The 21,085-nt window shown below is 46.5% G+C and overlaps 1 protein-coding gene across 1 annotated transcript; it reads left to right on the top strand.

Moving 5' to 3' along the window:
- The first annotated feature begins 7,758 nt into the window (after positions 1-7,758).
- On the top strand, positions 7,759-20,804 carry krt222 (keratin 222). Its single transcript, XM_084685063.1, has 9 exons — positions 7,759-7,999; positions 10,887-10,969; positions 12,102-12,264; positions 13,587-13,865; positions 15,007-15,132; positions 15,465-15,685; positions 17,529-17,761; positions 18,051-18,153; positions 19,247-20,804. The coding sequence occupies exons 1-9, from the start codon at positions 7,802-7,804 to the stop codon at positions 19,458-19,460; spliced, it is 1,620 nt and encodes a 539-aa protein (XP_084541189.1). The 5' UTR covers positions 7,759-7,801; the 3' UTR covers positions 19,461-20,804.
- Positions 20,805-21,085: the final 281 nt, after the last annotated feature.

Genomic DNA, 21,085 nt, shown 5'->3' with positions numbered 1-21,085 from the left:
CCTTTTCCATTAAGTGTAAGCTAAATTATAACGACTACGTTTATAAGAAATGTTAAGTAAATATGTGAGTGGAAGCAGTCAACATTAAACAACGGAAATAGTTTCTTGACAAAATGTGAGATGAGATTGAGCTGTGTGCCAAGCCTTCAATAAGGATAAACAGTGTTCCTCCAAGAGTATTATGGACTCTAAAAGTGGGTTGACTGTTGGCGTAGATAGAGAGCAATTTATGACTTGGTTCTACGATCCAAGTGCAAACTTCAAGTACACAGGGCGTTAGAGATGCCTCCTACAAATATTTCCTCACGAATGTAACGCTATCAATAATGTCATTTCTTAGCGCCTTTCATTCGTAGTGTAGGCCTATGTTTCAAAGGGGCCTATGGGTGCTATAGGGGTGAGAAAATGAACCTTCACGAACATTTATTTACGTTTAGTCCTGAGCGCAGCCGCCTGACACGTCCTCTAAGGTTCACATCAAAGCATTCTTACCAGACTACCTGTTGCTCAACAGACACACATACAAACACACACACATACTGTAGGGCTGCATTAAGGAAACGTAGCCACCTGTCTTTTTAAGCAGTCTTGCGTGTCTGTGTGTGTGTGTGAGCGTGTGTGAGCGTGCGTGCGTGCAACTCAAACACATTTGGATCGGTTAAACTTCGGTTGAACAGGCCTACAGTAGTACTGTACTTCGACGTGTTATGTTGTTGTACATCAGAGAGAGCAGGCTCTCACAATGTAGGACAGCACTCCTTAATTAAGTCAGCATGAATAAGTCGATGAGAACATGAATGTCAATGTCAGTTTTTTTCACATTTGAAATTCAGTTAACTGTGAAGAAAACTGGTTTCGTGATAGCCTGTAATTTGCCAGAGGTGTCTCTTTGTGTATGGAACTTTTCAGCATATTTTTTGACATATCTAGTAGGTCTACAATATATTTTACTTTTTGTTGGCACACATTACAAATTGTCTGTGTGCAAACAGATGCAAACAGGGGGTTTGAAAACGGACAAACAAAAACTGGATAACTAAACGTACATTTAGAAGTGGTAGTTATAAAGTCATTTGGATCAGTTGTAAAACACAGGAATCAGGATCACTTTCAATGACCTACTCTTTAATCTATGTTGTCATCATCTTGTAATTAGCCTCTGTGTATACTGTTGCTATGGTGTTGAGTTCTGTCTGTCATGTCTCTTGTCTAATACACATCAAAAATGTTCTCTAGGTCAACATTGTAATTGAAACACATGACAAAACATGAATACGAAATTGTACTACATACAGTACTAGAATGAAACCGCTAATCACAACTCAAAATGAATACATAAAGGCTCAAACAATATATTAGAACCCTAATGAAAGACCAGTGAACCATTTAATGTGAGAACCTGGTATTTTCATGACAATACTATGTCAGATCTAAACCCAGTGCTTTTCAAAATTCAACATGAATGTCTTCTTAAGGCAATGGCATGGAGCGCTTGCTCCACACCCTCTGTAATCATAGCTTTGCATCACTTAAGATATGTAGTCCCATCTTAAAATATGCTTACTGTAATTACCCCCTCATTAATCTGTATTCTAAATGTCATGTCATGATGTGACTGGATCATGGAGGGGACACAGTGGTAGTGGTAGTAATCCTGTAATGATTATAATCTCATGCACATTGCACGTACAATAACACACGCACACACACACACACACACACACACACACACACACACACACACACACACACACACACACACACACACACACACACACACATAGGACTTCAGGAGTCTGGGTTCCCAGGCTCTCCAAATAAAGTAAATGGCCGGTACTGTAGAGTTTTCCGGAGAAGAATAACGCGGCCCCTCCCTCCACATACCCCACTGAAAATCTGTCTCCATGAAACTGTACCAACCAGGAGGTGGATTAGGGTGCAAATGAATACACAGTGAACGGAATACGTAAATGATTGGCAAAGCGAGTCAAATGTTACTGTAACAATCTTAAACTGCCCTTTTTACATCATTACATCACACTTGCCAGTGTGTATCTACCAGAAACCTATGACTGACTCCTTTTGGATTAGGTTATTCGCCTCTCATCCTTTCCCCTCCACTTCTCTGCCCCTCCTGTGAACAATAATTTCCCAGTTTTGCTGAAATTGATACCAAAGTAATGGACACCTGTTGATAAAACCACTGATGCAGCAACCCAGAATCTTGCCAAGTGAATCCATTTTTGGTATTGTTATATTTTTTTGATGGATTCCTGTTGTAGGCTACTGTCCCAATTGGACCCTGTCATTGGGTTTGGGGGAAGGTTTGTCTCCATTGTGTGTCCTGTGTTGTGTAATGTTGTTGGCATTTGGCTGTGTTGTTCTGTGTCTGTGTATGTGTTTCTGACCCCTGCTGCACACTAATTTCTTTAATAAGGATAAATAAAGTTGAAAGTTGAAGCTGGTGTGGGCCTAGGTCAGGGGAAGGCAACCTTGGTCCTGCATGTTCTAGATGTTTCCCTGCTCCAACACACCTGATTCCAACGAATGGGTTGTTATCAAGCTCTGTAGAAGCCGGGTAATTACCATTCATTAGAATCCTACCCCTGGCCTAGGCGCTTGTTCAACGACAATGGGCTTCAAAGGCTACCTGAAGTGTCGACGGTAATTGCAGTGTAAGCCCTTCTTCGAATAGTTTCCTTGTGACAGAGCCTCAGGGTGTCCTGCCAGAGTTGTGGGGAGCCTTTAAGACAGAGGACTTGTCAGAAATCCACCCCTGGCCACATGCCATCAACAAGAGAGTAGAAACAAAAAAGTAGGAATTAATTATGATAAAACTTCCATCAACTTCACACTTTCTGCGGTACTCCAAACCGTACTGTTTTCCGTCTATCCAATTCGACACGTTTTGGGAATTCATTTAGTTGGATTAGAAACAGACGCTTGTGAAACGAAAGCTTGATGAACCGCTTTTAATGGTTAGTTGTTATGATAAACCTCATGACCTGTGTTACCAGTGTCAATGCTCATTCTGGGGCAGAGAGTGGGCTGCCCCTCCCTCCCTCCCCCACACACAACCCCTCATATTTTAACTAACTATGCCTCCTCACGCACACACACATGCACGCACACACACACACGCATACACACACCCTTCCCCCACTCACACACCTCAACTGACTTGTGTTGGGGTTGCCTCAACCTGTCAGGCTGGGTTTCAGATATGAGCCCATCCCTGATGTTCAGACGAGGGAATGAAAATAAAGTGTGCCACTCCTTGGTGTAATTGTTTTTCAAGACAACAGATACTCCCATGCCCCAAGGTGCTTTACTTAATACCTTTTTCAGAGCAGATCATGATCAGGCTTACTGTAATTGTTTACCACTCCACAGAGTACATTCAGGGAAGATGATTTTATTTTGCAGAGTAATGGCCTTAAGTTAATGATAAAAAAAAAAAGGAAATTATATTTGCATACAGTGATTGAATGAAAATGTTGCGAGGATAAAATGTCTCAATATCTTTCTGTTTTAATTTAATGTGAAAAGGTTGCACTGCTATAACAATTATTTCTTAAAAACTCACCCCCACACATAAAACAATTTCAATAGAAGGCTCAGAAAGTTTTCTAAATTGAAAAAAAAGAGAATTAACAGTGTCATGCATGGTTACAAAGTTCTTAACCCTGAACCAAAGTCCACTACATTGAATAACAAAAAAACTATTATAGTTATTGATGATCTTTAATATGTTTTTCAGTTAATTTAAAAGACCTTACTTTTCAGTTAAATTAATGAATCACTTTATAGCCCTATTTAACTTCCTCCGTAGTCATTTGTAACAACATAATAGGTTGATAAGCAATATCAATTAAGTCACAAAAAACAAAAACAAATCACGACCATACACCACAATATGTTTTGTGAAGTTACATTTGCATGACACATTTGTGATCTTATGATCAGTAAGGAGTACATCTTAGCTTTTTCCCAGCCAATTAGCTAAACTACCTGTCTTTCCAGAGGGAGTGGTGCACACCTTCAAACCAGACCTACCAATCACCAGTCTGCACTCATGATGAATACCTCTCAAACATTTGACAGTAGGTCTTTCTCATTGTAGCATCAACTAGTTGTCAGTGTAGTAATGTTAGGAATGACTAGTAGTCTGGGAGCCTTGACGATGGAGCCAAAACAAAATAGTTGAAGTGCCTTTGCTCCGAATGCTTGGGATGATTAAGATTTGCATAGAAGGTGTGAAAGGGTAGGGGAGATTAACGTCATGGACTGTTGTTCACCTACGCACAATCACCTGATCAACGTTTGCTGATATGGGAGTGGGAGTTGGTTTAGGGATGCCAGGGGCTGATGTTCTAACCATCGGTGACAGTTTTGGTTGGAAATGCATTCAGCCAGGATTAGATAGGGTGAAGGATTTAAAGGGGTGTTCACAGAGCAAGGTGGTCCAAAGATAACATCCCCCTACACCCGCCCATCTTAACTTGAAAGAAATGAACACAAGAAAGCGTTCTTGCCTGAGATGATGGCTGAGTATTTACTGGCTCATAATCATTCTGTTTAAAGCCACGCTGACAATGCGGTTTAATCATTTCCCAACTGTATGTATGACCGTGTGTGTGTGTGGGGGGGGGGTTGTGTGGCCATCCAACCATGTGTGTGTGTGTGTGTGTGTGTGTGTGTGTGTGATTGTGCTTGAGTGTCACATGCAGACGTGAGTGTGTGTGTGTGTGTGTGTGTGTGTGTGTGTGTGTGTGTGTGTCGCTGTGGCACGCTGGGTTTTTCAGAAGCCACATGTACAGACGTGGTACTGAGACGAGTAATGAGTTCATGTGAAAGTTAATCCCTTGAGCAGATTTGGATTCATACTACAATAACCTTTACAGAAAACCAATCCGGGGCTCAGTTGTTTGTTGAATGATATGATGAATAGACAAAACAAGCGTGGCTACAGGAACACATAAGCTAAGATACACATTTCCACAACGACTCTCGGTAGCTTGAGGCCTCAAAGCGAGCTGAAGAGAATCGTTTTGTTAGGTGGTGAAATGTTATCTGGCAAAAGGCATGAACGGTCCACAATAGTCCTGAGATGTCGGGAGAAGATTCAACTCCAAGCGTCTGTCTGTGTTGAGCTCGCTAGTCTATGTATCCTCCTATGACCCCCATAGATCTGCCAAGATTGGAGACGGTTTATGTATGACAGTAACGCCAGTCTCAAAAGGGTTGACCCTCGCTGTTCGAGGGGCTCCCCTTGGGTCATTCCTTCAGCTATTCAGTCCCGTCACCCCAGCTTCACGCCAACAAGCCACTGCATGATTCACCCCCCCCTGCCCCCCCTACCCCCCCTGCCCCCGACCCCCTCCCTCAGGCTTAACATTTCCAAGTTTGACATTTCTGCGAATGATGTGGGACGTTAGCTGTTCCCCCCCACCCCAGTTCGGTTGTAAGAGTGGCTCGGCGGCTTTGAAACGAGCAGGGCCACATTCCCCGCGTGCAGTCACGGAAGCTGACGAGTCGCGGGATATCAGAACGACTCACTGCTACGCCCGGGTGGGGATTGTTATCCGCGAGGACTTTTAACTGAAATCGTCAATACCCATCCACGCCAGTGAATCCTCATCGCCCTATTGGCAGGAGGAGAGAAGACCAGGTGGGGCTCCGGGGGACGGCGTGGGCGTGTGTTTGACGGTAAGCGTGCCGACGGCCTTGCAGGGCCCTCTCCACCTGCTGTTGTTGTGCGCATCTGTGTGTGTGTGTCTGTGTGTGTGTGTGTGTGTTGTGGTTTCAGCAGATATCCCGTTTTCATCAGAAGGCGGATATCTCTCAACTTTTCCCTTCACAGTTCAGCCCAGCTAGACTCTAATGTCCGCACACAGGATTGTAGCCTGTCCACTCTCTAGATTTCTCCGAGTGCATATCCTCGTTATGGAGCCAGACCACAACAGAGACAGCCTCTTGGATATGTACTGCAATCTTCCCATTCGTAACCCTCTTATCCTCTTCTCATTAGTCTAATGCATTTCGTTGGTCGTACTTTGCCCCTATGGTAACAGGATAGTCCTGTCTCCCCTGGCATAAAACAACATGCCCTGGTGTTGGCTTGGTTGCCGTCTCATTGATAATCCTTTTATCCTGTTTTCACAGGGATACTAGGTGTGGTTGTTGACATTGCAAGGAAGTAGAAACCCTGTTGATCCAAAAACTTCATCCAAAAGTTGTTTTATATTTGATCAAGTTCAAGTAGACAATTCAGGCTATCTTGGCATTTTGTTAGTCCAAGGTAGATGCAGGTGGAAGGCTGGGGATGTTGAAGTCCGATGAATTTATCCCGAATTTATTCTAGTCGGAATGACGTTTTCAGGGCCATTTTTTGATCCTGTGTATTCTTTCTTTGAAGGGCCACGCCCCAGTTTGAACAAACACATTTCAGCACAGTTCCTCTATGACTGTGTTGTTTGCGTACCTGCTTACGCAAAACTGTCTGCTACATAAGGTAGATTAATGGGAAATGGAAGCGCCTTTGCTTTCATGCTTAAGCTGAAATAGGTTACACAGACTGAGAAGATGGTGAAGTCATAAGATCAACGATGTTGAATCAACAGTCTGTAATCACGTTGACAAATCAACAATGACTACACTCCGTCATTGTTGCGAACTCCAGGAAAATGAGGAAATAATACCCTCGCCCGACAAATTCCGATATTCGCAGTCATACAAACACGAAGAGGCACACAGACACACACCAAGAAGTACACACAAAAACACACAGAGCCGCACACACAAATAAAGGCACAAACGCGCGCAAACACACGCACGCACAAATGATCGGCTTGAAGTCCAAAGAAAGGCTTTGAGCGGCATGGGTTACAGTGTTAACAGTGTTTACCACATGCCTCCCAGCTGAGTGGATGTTTTATTGAGACGTCACTTCATCACCAATAAACGGCGTGTGTAATGTTGGGACACGCGCAAACAGACAAACGCACACTATCCGCGTGTCCCTGAACTTTCCCTCCACAGCTGGTGTTGCCCCTCTATCTGAAAGCGGCTCAGTAATCCCGGATCACAGAGCACAAAGGGCTTCAGAGCGCTGGTGATGTAAGCAGTGTGGCCAGCGCTTAGCTCGGAACTCACTCCTCTCTCTGTCCCCAGAGCCTGTTGTTACTGGTGATGGGTTGGGGAGGGGGGCGGGGGGCAGGGGGGAGGGGGATAATGGGAGAACTTGCCTTGTCATGGCTAACCCCTGAGGTTTGCTGCTGACACACAGCTGTCCCAGAGCGCTAGCACGGCTAGCTTGGCTAACGCTGTCGGCACTCCCATCTCGTTTGTGACAGGACGACCCTTGACCCTTGGCTGAACCCGGTGAGGATAGCAAAAGAGTCCGCCGACGAGAAGTGGAAGAATGTGGCCAAGCTCGGTCTGGGGAGAGTGGAACGGATCCGTCTGACTGTGGGGCAGAAACACACACACACGTACAGTGTGTTGTAACCAGGAGAGAGGGCCACGTTACCTGAGAGGTGAGTATATCGCTGTGTAAACATTTACCAGGTAAACACTTGGAGTTGGTAATCTCTGCTGCATGGGTGGCAGAGGGCTCTACCCAACGTTGTCATTGCGAAGGTAGACATGGACTGCAGGCAACCAACATCAGATGTTTAGTTAGGCAGTGTGTGTGCGTTTGGTCTCGTCGATCGAACCGCAGCCTAAGGATTGTGTGTGTATTCCGTCTCTGTGGGTGTGTGTGTGTGCATGCGTGAGGACATCCCAAAACAGGGTTTCCATGGAACGCCTCGATGAATCCCGTACGACCATGCAGGGCTTGAATACCCGCCTGAAGGGCTTCTTGGAGCAGGTCAACCGCCTGGAGGTGTCCAACCAGCGCCTGGAGAGCCAGATAGTGGACTGGAGCAACAAGAATATCCCCCAGCCACGAGACCTGTCCAAGCAGGAGAGGACTATTAACGAGCTTCGTGCCCAGGTGAGAATGAAATATTTAGCATGTTGTGTAATTACTGGAGCCTGTCTCCAATCTTGTTTAACAGCATCCGATGACTCTTCGAGTAGGCTGAGTATTCCTGCCTGGGGAGACACCAGAACTAAACGTGAACTTGTAGAGCTGAGCTGTGAACAGAGATGAATATGATCGAGACCTCGCTGTTGTGCTAGTGAAGGGGCCTTTTTGGTTCTAATCTAGGCTCTAATCACATGACCATACAACCAGCCCATTCCCATGCACCCCTAAAGTTTATTGGGTTCATTGTAGACATTTGGCAGAGCCATTTGAAATGACTGAGCTAGTGCACTTTCAAGCATCCATCTGATGGTGGATCTGATACTCTGGTTAGTTGTTTGCTAGGAACATTTTGGCCTCTCTGTACTGAAATCCTACATTTGATACTGTATCAGAGAAGTGTGAATCGTACTCAAGCTTTGGTTGAAAAGTATATTCAGTTTCGTTATGATTACAGAGAAGCCATAACTGCATGCTGTACTGAATGTGGACATTTATTGCTCTTCCCTGCCCCTCTAGTAGACCATTAACTCTCTGCATGATCTGACATGTGGCTTGTCCGATGACCACTCCTTAGTTTACTGTCCGTGTCAGTTGTAAAGTCAAACGTACAAAGGTATCCAAGATCCGCATGTCTGGCCTGTTACAAACGGACGGTTCAGTACCTCGCCCCTTTGAACCTCAAAAAAGAGAAAGTGATACGGACTGGAAAGCGTTATGGCCCAGCATGTTTTACAGCCCTGCCCTGTGTAGCAACTCTTCCGTGATAGAATGTTGTAAACACACCTTGAATGTCAATATTCCCATAACCATTTGCATTCGGATAACCTGGCAAGGCATACTGCAACATGGTGGAAAGTATTTTGATGACTTGCACATACAGCACTCTCTTGTCAAGTTTCGATTGTACCGTTGCTTTTGGTTCCATTGTTCGAGTGTTGGCTAATGTTTTTTTACCGAAAAAACAAAATTTGAGTTGCAATGTTCAACTGTCATGGCGCTGATTTACTGTCTGCATTTGTGTCGAGGTCATAAATCTGAACTGGTTTTGGATCAAAACAGGCACCACTGAAACAAAGAAACATTGACAGTACAAATGCTGGCGGCACCTGCCCGTGTGGCTCACCTGGTAGAACACATGCTGTTTCACCTCAGGCTGTTACTCAAAGTCCTGGCCCGCTCCATTCCCTGCGAGTCTCTGTGGGTCTCGTGGAAGCAAAGGGAATTTCCTGTGTACTTATGTTTGCCACTGATAAATAGAACTAGTTATTGGATACTAGTGAGTATGTTCTCATGTGGGTTTGTTATTGATAAGAGCTGATTGTGTCTGTGTCAGGCTGACTAGACGTGAAGCATCAGGGGAAAGTACTGGGTAAACATCCCTTTCTGATGATTACGGGGAGGGCTCCACCTATGATTCCTCTCTCTGAGAGTGGTCACGCGCTGGGAGCCGTCAATGTCTTTCTCTGTGACTGTTGTACTGCCTGACTGTCACTGTCTGTGTTTACATTATTGTGCCCTATAAAAGATGGTCCTCCGGCCTTCAGAGCGGAGAGAGACATGATGGAGACCTAAGCCTGGTGTTGTGTCGTCATTTATTGTCAGAAGTCTGGTTTTCTCTCCATCTAGGTTTCCACTTTTGGGGGGGCTAAGCCTCTAGATAAAACCTATTATTTTTCCTGTGACCCAGCAAAACTAGGGGGGTGCGGGGGCATGTTCCCCCAGAAGACATTTTTGAAAATATCCGTTTAAATAGTGTCCTCTAGTGGGTTTTAGGAAGAGAAATTAACACATTTTTGGGTGGGCTAATGAAACTTTTGGGGGGGCTCCAGCCAGATACGCCCATGTTTCTTTCCCAATCTGCAGATTGACAATACTTATAAAAGTTCAGAACACAACTGAAAGTAGTCACTCCGTCAGCGGAGAGACAGACGAAACACTTTCTTCATCACGCTCTCCAACTGTCAATGTCTGTAAACAAAGCACCCCCAAAAAAAGAAAAAAAAGATCCCAATCTTTGCGGGCACCTTTGAAAGTTATTGAACCATCCAAGTTATTGTTGGCATTCTGTCAACAATGCGTGTGGCTGAGACTTCGGTAAGCCTAAAACTCTTAGGAAAACATTGAAGGCAAACGACTTGTCAGAAGGGTGTGAATGTGTCTGATGCATGGTGAGGACAAGGTCATCCCCGAGCCTATGTCCTCACACGGGGGGGGGGACTTGATTGGTTGGCTCTGTGCGAATCAGGACATAGTTCTTGTCAAGAAGATGTAAAGTTTTACAAAGGGCTTTGGGACATTTACAGTGACATGTCTTGTTATGCGTCTGAGGTTTAAATCCCGAACAACAACTGTGAGAGATTGCAGTACTCCTAATTACCACAGTATCTTTAGGGCTGGTTTTATTGAACATGAATCATGAGATGAATAAAGCATATTTGTGAAACTGATATTAATAGTGGCAGTCACAGTGGCAAACACAAGTCCTGACTTGACTAGTAATGGAAACTCTTATGGCTTTTTCAAATGTTTAAGTTAAATGTCTAAGTGTGTTAGTTACATCCAGATCGCCCATTTTAGTAAGAGCTCGTAGTGTTCGCTTTTATTGAAAGAATTATGTCATACAACAAACTTTTATTAATTTACCTCAACCATTTTACAAACATTCATATTTTGAGGGTAAGGGAGTGACTCCAGAGTAATAGGCTTAAGTCACTTGTGTGACGTTTGTGTGCCTTTGCATCATTCAAATTATATAATTTTTATTATTATCAATTACATTAAATACAACCAAAAAATGAAAGCTTTACATATAATATGTGTGTATGTGTTTGTGTGTGTTTGGCTACTGTAGATTGCTAAGCTACTGATCGAGAATTCCCAGCTGGTCCTGCAGTCTGACAACATGAAGTCCAGGGCTGCTCAGATCCAAGCCAGGTTAGACACACACACACTAGGTACACATACTGCAACACACACACACACACACACCTTGTATACATTCTGCAATACACACTTACACACATACACAGAACAGATACATACTGTAATACACATACACAAACAAAACATCGTAAAACATTTAATCTGAGTACAGTAGACCCCCAGGCAAAATTAGACCTCTGCTCCTTCCTTATATCCCCACATGATCCGGTAAAGGCCAGTGAGGATAGACACAGTTTTCAAAACACTCCAAGAGAGATGTCCATTCCCTCCCCCTCCCTCCCCCTCTCCTCCTTCCCCCTCCCTCCCCCTCTCCTCCTTCCCCCGCCCTCCCCCTCTCCTCCTTCCCTTCCCGCCCTCCCCCTCTCCTCCCTCCCCCTCCCTCCCGCTCTCCTCCTTCCCTCGCCCTCCCCCTCTCCTCCTTCCCTCGCCCTCCCCCTCTCCTCCCTCCCCCTCCCTCCCCCTCTCCTCCTTCCCCCTCCCTCCCCCTCTCCTCCCTCCCCCGCCCCTCCCCCTCTCCTCCTTCCCTTCCCGCCCCTCCCCTGCTGTGCCTTAGCAGCTGCCTTGCGTAACTCTGCTGGCCCCCACAGCTCCCCAGCTAGAACACCAACCCGGCTCCTGCTTTAACGCAGCGTCCACACTTTCCCTCCTTCATTGGATATGGAGTGACACGCACCCCCCCCCCCCCCTCCCCTTTTTACCCTGCCCCCTTTCGGCTCCGCCCCTGGGGACTGACTGGTCCATTAACCCCCGAAGGGCATTGGGACCACGACATCCCTCTGTCTGGGGAACACATTCCAGGGTATATTTATATCTCGGGACCTAGATCTATCTGTCTCACCTGAATGTCTACATCTGAGAGCCACAGTGTTCTGCGGGTCCTGTGGGTCTCTTATACCGAGGGCTTGGTCCTAGGCCTGACGGAACATATACAGCTGTTGTATTTCAGTGTACTGAACAGTGGGTGTGTTTCTGTGTGTCCCATGCGTCCCTTCTGGCATGTGTGTGCATGTTCTGTACATGCCTTTGTGTGTGTGTGTGTGTGTGTGTGTGTGTGTTCCACTCGCCCCTTCCTGCACGTGTGTGCGTGTTTTTCATACATCCCCGTACGTGTGTGTGTGTGTAGGTGTGAGATGGAGGAGAGGCAGACCAAGCGTCTAGAACAGCAGGTGGGTCAGCTGAGGGAGACCAAGAGGAGGGCGGAGCTGGGCAACATCACGCTGGAGGCGGAGCTTCGCAGCTCCACGTCCGAGCTTCAGCAGGCGCAGAAGGACTTTGCGGAGGCCGAGGTGGGTTTTTATAAGGAGGTGCGTGTGTTTCCGCGGGCGTGGAAGAGGGTGTGTGTTTGCGTGTCGAGGGGGTGTGCACTGTGTGTTTTGGACGAGTCCTGGGCGCCTCCACCGCGTGGGATCGATATCCAATCCGAGAACGGTGTGGGTGGAACTGTGTGCGTGTGCGAGTGTGTTTGTTTGCATGGAGATCCGTGTGCTGCGTGTGGGTGTGTGTGTGTACTTGGCTGTGTTTGTAGGCATAGTTATAAGCTTGTCAGTGTGTGTGTGTGTGTGTGTGTGTGAACAAGAGACTAGTGGCCCAGAACGCCTACTCCTTATTAGCCCATTAGCAGGAAGAATGCTTACCGTTGTCTTCTCAGGCCTCTCCTCGCTGACCCTGGTGGCAGGCCTTGTTACGTATCACAGAATACTCTCATCACTTCCCCTCCCTCCCCGGCTTCCTCTCTTCCTTTTTTTTCGATTCCTGCTGACTAATGCCTCCCTCACTTCCCTCCCTCCTTTCAGTCTGTACGTGACCCAGCGTCTCTCTCCCACAGTCTCTCTCCCACACACACACACACACACACACACACACACACACACACACACACACACGCACACACAGAAGCCCATGGAGACACACACACATATAGGCTCAATAACAGTCTACCCCTTCCCTGCATTGCGTGTGCCTTTTCCTGTGGTATAACACCCCCCCCTCTCTCTCTCTCTCTTCTTCATTCTCTTGTGCCCTCTTTTCCTTCTACCTTTTCATTCCTCCCGCGTGCGTACTCTCTCGCTGGCTGATAAACCTCTGCGTGTCTCTTTCTCATACCCACACTCTCTTTCACACATCTCTCTCTCTCTCTCTCTTTCTCTCTGTCGTCCCCCCCCCCCCTCTCTCTCTCTCTCTCTCTCTCTCTCTCTCTCTCTCTCTCTGTCTCTCTGTCTCTCCTCCCTCTCTCTCTCTCTCTCCCTCTCTCCCTCTCTCTCTCTCTCTCTCTCTCTCTCTCTCTCTCTCTCTCTCTCTCTCTCTCTCTCTCTCTCTCTCTCTCTCTCTCTCTCTCTCTCTCTCTCTCTCTCTCTCTCTCTCTCTCTCTGTCTTTCCCCCCCCTCTCTCTCTCTCCTTTTCTCTCTGTCTCCCCCCCCTCTCTCCCTCTCTCTCCCCCTCTCTCCCTCTCTCTCTCTCTCTCTCTCTCTCTCTCTCTCTCTCTCATCTCTCCCTTCTTTCTCTCCTCTTTATCCCCTCGCTCTGTCCCTCTCTCTCCCCTCTCTCTCTCCCCTCTCTCTCTCCCCTCTCCCCTTCTCCTTTCTCTCTCTCTCTGGTTGGTTGCTCGCAGACAGCCCGGTCTCTGCAGCAGCGGCAGCAGGCCGAATCCTGCAATGTTCTGCTCGTGACGGACACAGCGGGAGGGGAGGAGGATGGCACAGGGATGGAGCTCTCCCAGCTCCTCGACCGAATCAGCACTCAGCGCGACCGTCTCAGCCCGGGCGACGTACACCCAAGCCTGGACGCCCCGTCGAATCCGGGCCCAGGCTTTGCCGGGCCTAACCGGGCCAGAGCAGCGGCGTCAACGTTTGCATCGGCAGCTCTCACAAACGGAGGAGTTCTCGCACAGGTACCCTTCCTTCCTTCCTTCCTTCCTTCCTCCCACCCTCCCTCCTTCTTTTCTCCTCTTTTGTTTATCCGTCTTCCATTTCACTCTGTTTGGATCGTCTCCTGGCTCTCTGCCATCGAGACACACCCTCGCAGCCCACCCTGGCTGCTCCGGCAGACGACGCAGATTGATTTGATAAAGGAATTGATGGGGGTTTAATTGAGTTGCTTCAGTTCATCTCCCTGCTGTTATTTCCGAAGACGGGAGTTTTTTTTTTGTTGTATTTTCTGTTTTGACTGGCTGCCAGTCTGTCTGTCCCTCTGTTTCTTTCTTTCTGGCTGGCTGGCTGTTTTTCTACCTACCTCTTCTGCTACTTTGACTCTCTCTTGTCTCCTCTCGTTTCTCTTTCATCGATCATTGCATCCCTCCAAGCACCTCCAGGTACGCCAAAGGCAATTTATTACATTGTAAACTTTTACTCCATTATTGGAATATGGCTCTACCTCAAGTGTCCCCATTAAACATTTATACGCTGTAAGCATAAACTTCATATCAGGACTTCATATCAGGGCTTCCCACAATGTATTTTCTCTCATTACAACATTCCTCACAAATCGCTATCTCAACTGTTTTGCTGGCACAGTCCGTGGAAAACAAGTATATATCAAAGAAACGTCACCACACAAAGAGGGAAGGCTATTGCTTCATCTAAATGTGTCCCAGATTTGTGTACAGCAGAATGAACAGTAGCATCCACATTCTGGGTCCATGTTGTTTTCTGTGACGCTGCCTATTCTGTATGAGCTTTTAACGACTGCCATGGCGTACATCTTTTTTAGCAAACAGGTGAGATACGGATATCCCAGCGGAAACTTCCGCGTATTCTGTCGTGCCGTGACACAGTGTCTTTGATTTGACAGCTGTGATAAAGCACCTTGGCCCGTGGCTACAGGCAGGAGTGGCATCCAGTCAGCCAAATGCTTTCTTTGTTTCCTCCTCTGAGACCGTGTGCATTCTGTCCTGTTTGCATGCATGCAACAGTATTACACGTCACTGTGCAAGCCCTGTGTGTGTGTGTGTGTGTGTGTGAGTGTGTGTGTGTAGGTGTGTATGTGTGTGTATTTGTGTGTGTGTACTCTCTGACCCTGCCGTCCATCTCCAGGAGGAGGCAGCATGGGCCCAGGTGAACCTGGGTGGGGCCGCCCTGAAGGAGGCCCGGGCCGAGCTGGTGGAGGCCAGGAAACAGTGGCACAGCCTCCAGGTGGAGATCGAGACCCTACATGCCCTCGTGAGTGTTCATCCGGCCAACGCAATACACACGCGCGCACACGAGCACGCGCGCGTGCCATTGGGCGTGTTGCTATATACAATTCACATTCAGATATTTGTATTGATGTCGCCTACAGCGTCCACCTTCCATCTCTCCTGAGCTTCCTACCCACGGTTCCACCCGACACAAGTTGACGTTTCTGTCTTCACCCGTCCCCCTCTCCTCTTCCCCCACACCCTTCTCTACTCACCCATTTCCTTTTCAAACGATCCATCCCCCTCCCCCCCCCCCCCAAAACTCCTCTCCCCCTCGCTCCCCTCTCCCCCTCTCCCCTCTCCACCACCCTCCAGGAGAAAGGCCTGGAGAGCTCCCTCCACCACACCCAGCGGCAGTATTCCAGCCAGCTGCGCGACCTGTCCCGGACCGTGGCCGAGCTGGAGGGGGAGCTCCACGAGGTGCGCGGCGGCCTGGTCACCCAGCGCGAGCGGCACAGCCAGCTGCTGAACACCAAGATGAGGCTGGAGCGGGAGATCGCCACCTACCGGCGCCTGCTGGAGCGTGAAGAGGGCAGGTGAGGGTGTGTGTGTGTGTGGGGGGGGGGGGGGGGTAGGGGTGTGGGGGGCGGTGCGGGGTTGAATAGAAGTGAGAAATCCTTTGGAACTGTGAGAACAGTCAGAAAGCCCGTAGGGGCAGTCTGGAGAGGCTTGTGGTTTTGTGTGTGTGGGGGTGTGTCTGTGTGTGTGTGTGTGTGTGTGTCAGTGCATGTCGAAGAGAGAGAGACAGACCTCCCATGACATAGGTGCTGAGACAATATGAGGAGCTGCTTGGAAACTCTCACATGGGGGTCACATGACACACCTACATGAATCCACAGTTTTAATCTCCCAGCCGACAGCTCAATTTCCTCGCCAAAAATGCAGAAACACACAACATGTTCCCAAACAATTAGTAGAAAAGTACACAGCCCAAATCCAGAAAGAGCTTAGCCGACAAAAAAAACGTAAGAACAGCGATACTACATGATAATACATGTTTATTCACCTTATTTTGCTGTCACAACAAGGTCTTTTCATGTTCTGAAGACTTTCTTTGTTGTGTAGAAGTGTGACAGATGACTGTCTTTACTGTGAGGGCTTAGGGAAGACTTACCACATAAGTAAAGATATTCACAAGTACAGGCAGAGAAGGTCTAGCAAACCCATCCCCTCATCGTCATCACAAAACTAAGACTGATAGGAAATTCCCCAAGGGGCACACACAGTCACATACGCAAACCATAGCATGCCAGAACCTATGCAAGTCAAACACAGCCTTCTCAAACTATTGCCAACAGCGGTTGTTTATTTGTATTTTCATTTAGCCTGTCTGTGATACCGTCCTACAATTAATTCACCCAGCCCCTAACAGTTAACACATTACCCATCCTATAGTCTACATGGTTGTGTTCAGGAAGCGAAATCCTGGAAGAGCGGGAAACTGCAATAGCTTTTTAAGAGCTGGTGTTTGTCATATGATGAGTATTTTCATGTCTGTGACATCATTCTACAATTCAATGAACAAACCCCCAACAGTTAAACACCGTTTTTCATCTATAGACATGTTCATCAGAAGAATCTTCGTTCCCCGACGAGGTGTTTCATTCCAGAAGGGTCCACATTCCTCTCCCTGTCAACCTTTAGAAAGGTGTTAGGAGGATTCCATTAGACTGACAAATACAATCATAGTCAATCACTGTCAATGAGGCACTGGAACACAGACAGCTCACGGCCGCTAATCATTTTACACGCCACCGTTTGAATTTTAACCCCTTCCCTTGCGCAATTCTGCTCGTAATGTTTTACTCCACAGAAGGAAATGTTTTTGGGTGATTCAGCTGAAATCTGACTGAAAATGTTGAGTAAGGTTTATGTTCAGTGACGTATTACACTGTCTCTTTGAATCTGGAAGAGGACAAACTTTACGAGACCTGGGCATTAATCATTATTTCCCGAAACCAAATGGATCTCTGCCCTGTGATTTTGGCATGCTGACTTAATGGGATTGTCGTGGCTCTGGTAGTGGAACCAAATAGATAAAATCTTACAAGAGGTTTGAATTGAATGCCATGTGGAGGGAAATGAAGTAACCTGGGCTTCATTAATCTTTTGGAAAATGTATGAAATCTAGCAGTGTTTCAGGAGCAATTGACCAAGGCTTCAAAAGACAGCAAGTTTAATCTTTAACAACGGTATTCTGAAGGGTACAGATGACCTTTGAGAATAGTCAGAAATAGGCTAAAGAGGGCAATTCTTCAACCTATGTCATATAATAATCTAATGACGTGTACAAGACAGAAAGGGGCCTCGATGCATCCGAGGCAACCATTCGGCTGTCATCCAAACCCACCGTAACCGCTTTCCGCCGTCTTCGCTCAGGTACTTGGGCCGTAACAGCCAGGGGATGACTCTCCGGCCCTGGAGGGGCATCTTGGGGGAACCCAAGGAGAACGGTCTGGAGAACGGTCTGGAGAACGGTTTCAGTGACCTGGCAGTGACCCCTGACGAGCCCAAGTCAGAGCCCCTGCCCGACATCCCTTCACTGCTGACTGAGAACGGCATGAAGGGTCATGCTGTCCTTCGCCGGCAGCAGAGTCTGGTCATCCTCACAGGTGAGGGGTGCCACACACAGCACACACGCACAGAAGCCAGGAACTCCTTGACGCTGACCACCAAAATACAGTACGACTACGCACTTCTGATCCTTGATCTTCTACTGTGCTTTGTATATGTATGTCGTTTTAGAGTTAGGGTTAGCTAACCCTATCCAAAACCAGCATGCGCACACACACACAGGCACACACATAAACACACACAGACACACCCACGCAGGCACACTCGTGACCCATGCATACCATAACATCCACGTCCTTCATTTGAACATGCTGTCATTCCACACAGATTCGGAGACAGACAATGAGCTGAGGATCGCCACGGTGAAGACCCAGGAGATCCTGCAGGGCAAAGTGGTGCGTGAAAGTGCAGAATGCCACGGCACAGTGGAGTAAGTATCGATCGCTCGCTCCATATTGATCTGATGTCAACGCCCCTCGTAGATGGTGAAACGTAATCATTTTACACAAGGTTCAGGAAGTGCCATCGGTCGCCACAAGTACTATTTATCATTGATCATTCATCACGTGATATATTGTGTCAATGATGACGGGTTAAAGCTTCTGTGTCAGCAGAGGCGCTGGTTTGATTCCACCATGGGCCATCTCTGCAAGTTTTTTCGCCTCTCTTGACTCAAAATTTCCTGTCTATGTCTAAGAGTCTCTGTCCTAAAAGGCCAAAAGCACATCTTAAAAAAAAAAAAAAGAAAATGACACATTGTTGGCTGTTGAGAAATGAATGATTTAGGTTCCAGAATAATTACCTATATTCACCCATTAAACTGTAACATATAACATACCGCCTTTGTACGTTATAAATTGTTCCCATTTGACTGTCGATGACAAATGAAAAACGCGCCCAAATGTGCAGGTCAAGCCCCACCCTGGCGACGTCTAGATGTGGGCACGAGATGTGCAGACAAACACATGCAGGCATACGCACGCACAACAATGGGGAAACGTTTCACCCCCTGCATGTCAAACAAGTTCATAGTCATTAAAAGTGTATTCAGTTGTATCATTTGGCAGGAGCTTCACCGTTCAAAGCTCATGGGAATACTTTCCCATTTGATAAGCCCTCCCTAACGACAGTCATTTGATCTGGAGACAGCTGTGTTTCCGTAAAAGGAGTGGCGTTCGTCATCCGAGACCAGACAGGAGTGTTCCCTTTACCGCATCAGGAGTCAAAACTCCACCCTGGCCATCGCCCAAATATTTTCGGTACAATGTCATCAGCTCCGCCTCATAGTTTTACCACTTTGCGTGGGTGCCACGGTTTTAGTTAAGGTGTTATGTTCTGGAATGATGAAGTGCGTAAATGTGCTGTCTGTTTGGGAGAGGTATGGCGTCGACATAGGCATCGAAAGACTTGGGTAGTTTACACACACACATGCATGCACATGTCAATGCAAAATCCATTGCTTATGCTCAAACCATATGCTCATGCTTTTATGACTTCCTCTTCCTACGCCAATCGCCGAACAGGACCGAGAAGATTGACAAGGTGATCAAGCAATGGGAGGGCTCCTTCTTCCAGGGAAACCCCAAGCTGAGGAAGAAGTCGGTGTCGCTGCGCTTCGACCTGCACATGGCGGCGGCCGACGAGGGCTGCGCCCAGACCAAGCAGGACAGCCTGCCCGACGTGGAGGTGCGTCTGGTCATGAAGCGATCTCGAAGCATCCCCACCATCACCCAGTGACCCCAGCACGGCCGCAGCGATCCGTGACATCACGGTAACGACAGTAGTTAAGGTTGACCGGCCAGGATACACAGGCGTCGTCGTCGACGTGATGTCGCAGTAATAAGAGAGTGGCATCCTTGTGGGGGGTCACGGCCATCAAGATCTGACATGAGGTGAGATTACCAGAGGGAACAGCCAAGCCAATCCATTGGCTTGTGGTACAGTATCGCCATGACAACCCAGTATCCAGAGTTGTCTCAATACCCAAATCACGATAGTGACATCAGCATTCTTGTCTGACTTATTAGCAAAACACATCATTAGCTACCTCATTTCGGTAGCATCGTCTTAACCAGCTCAGTAATCAATGAAGGGCCACACTAATCAGAGATCACATGGGATCATCCCTTCATTCCACTCACGGTCAGTCGGATTATTAAAATATCCCAAGTTAAATATCACATTTTCTAACTCTACCTGCAGAGTGCATTAGGGCATAGTTATTTAAGAGATTTACACAAGCTATACCTGTCTTCATACGAAGCCACAGCATAAAATTCAATACCACTCAATATAACAGTTCACACTTAAAATATGAAGTAAAAAAACGTAAATAATGATATATCACAGAGCTACATGACATTCTAGTGTGGACTGTCTATATTCAAGGCTAGATATTTTCTTGTCTGTGAGAATTGGTTGATGGGTTTGCTATGCATGGACTCCTGAACAGATCCAGAAGTGGGAGATTTGGTGGTGTGATCAAAAATGTGTGCTTTCTTTAAAATGGCTCCACTTGCTAAATATGCTAACATGAACACATTCAAACCATAGTAATTAAAACAGAACATGTACAGTGCATAATGCAATTTATATCCTTTGAACTGCTCACTGTGACTCAAATTGCAATGAGGCTTCTAACCTCACTTACTTTGTGTAAGAGAAGAATTCCCAGATTTAGCCAGAAGGGCGCAGTATTTGTAAATAATTACTTAACAGTATCAAGAATGCTTAACTTTGGGGTTGTGGTGTATTAAACAAAGTATATAACTATATGACAGGTTACATGAGTAAACATTATAAATAATTTTTGCTACCTTTTTTGATTTAGCACCAAAGATATGGAGAGAAAGAAACCATTGTGCATTGCAATTGGGTGTCTCTGATATAAAAAATATTTTTAAAAAAGTGTAAAAATCGGAATAATCTATGCAGTTCTTCATAAGGCTTGATTTGCTCTGCTTGATGGAGTACTTGATCTATGTTCTCTTTTTGTTTCTGGGATCCTCTTTCACTTAAGAATGAAGCATTGTGCTTTTATCTAACAAATGAATCCTTTAAATAAAAAGACCCCAAAGGCTGTTGTGTGAATTCTCATCTGAAGTTTCTGCCCATGTAGCATTGTGTCATCTAGTCAGCTGACGGTGTTTCCTTAGGGGTCATCTGAATGTTTTCTGTTGTTTTAGGTTTTCACCATTGTGCTAGTGAACATGGATCCGTCATTGAACTCATGAATGTTTATTGTGGTCCACACCGATAACATAACAGCAAATGCAACAACAACTAAAAAGATTATAAATAAACTATATACACATTTGAGAAAAAAACAAATCCTACAGAAGAAAATAAAACGTTCTTGTATG

Source organism: Hypomesus nipponensis, chromosome 21 (genome assembly GCF_054491055.1).
Source record: "Hypomesus nipponensis isolate SF chromosome 21, ASM5449105v1, whole genome shotgun sequence".
NCBI lineage: Eukaryota > Metazoa > Chordata > Actinopteri > Osmeriformes > Osmeridae > Hypomesus > Hypomesus nipponensis.
This window is presented reverse-complemented; position numbering and strand designations above follow the sequence as displayed.

Bases quoted from the DNA above. Each gene is read 5' to 3' on its own strand.
- krt222 (XM_084685063.1), top strand. From the start codon at position 7,802: ATGGAACGCCTCGATGAATCCCGTACGACCATGCAGGGCTTGAATACC. The intron at 10,970-12,101 runs GTTAGACACACA...GTGTGTGTGTAG, and splicing joins GCTGCTCAGATCCAAGCCAG to GTGTGAGATGGAGGAGAGGC. The intron at 13,866-15,006 runs GTACCCTTCCTT...GTCCATCTCCAG, and splicing joins ACGGAGGAGTTCTCGCACAG to GAGGAGGCAGCATGGGCCCA.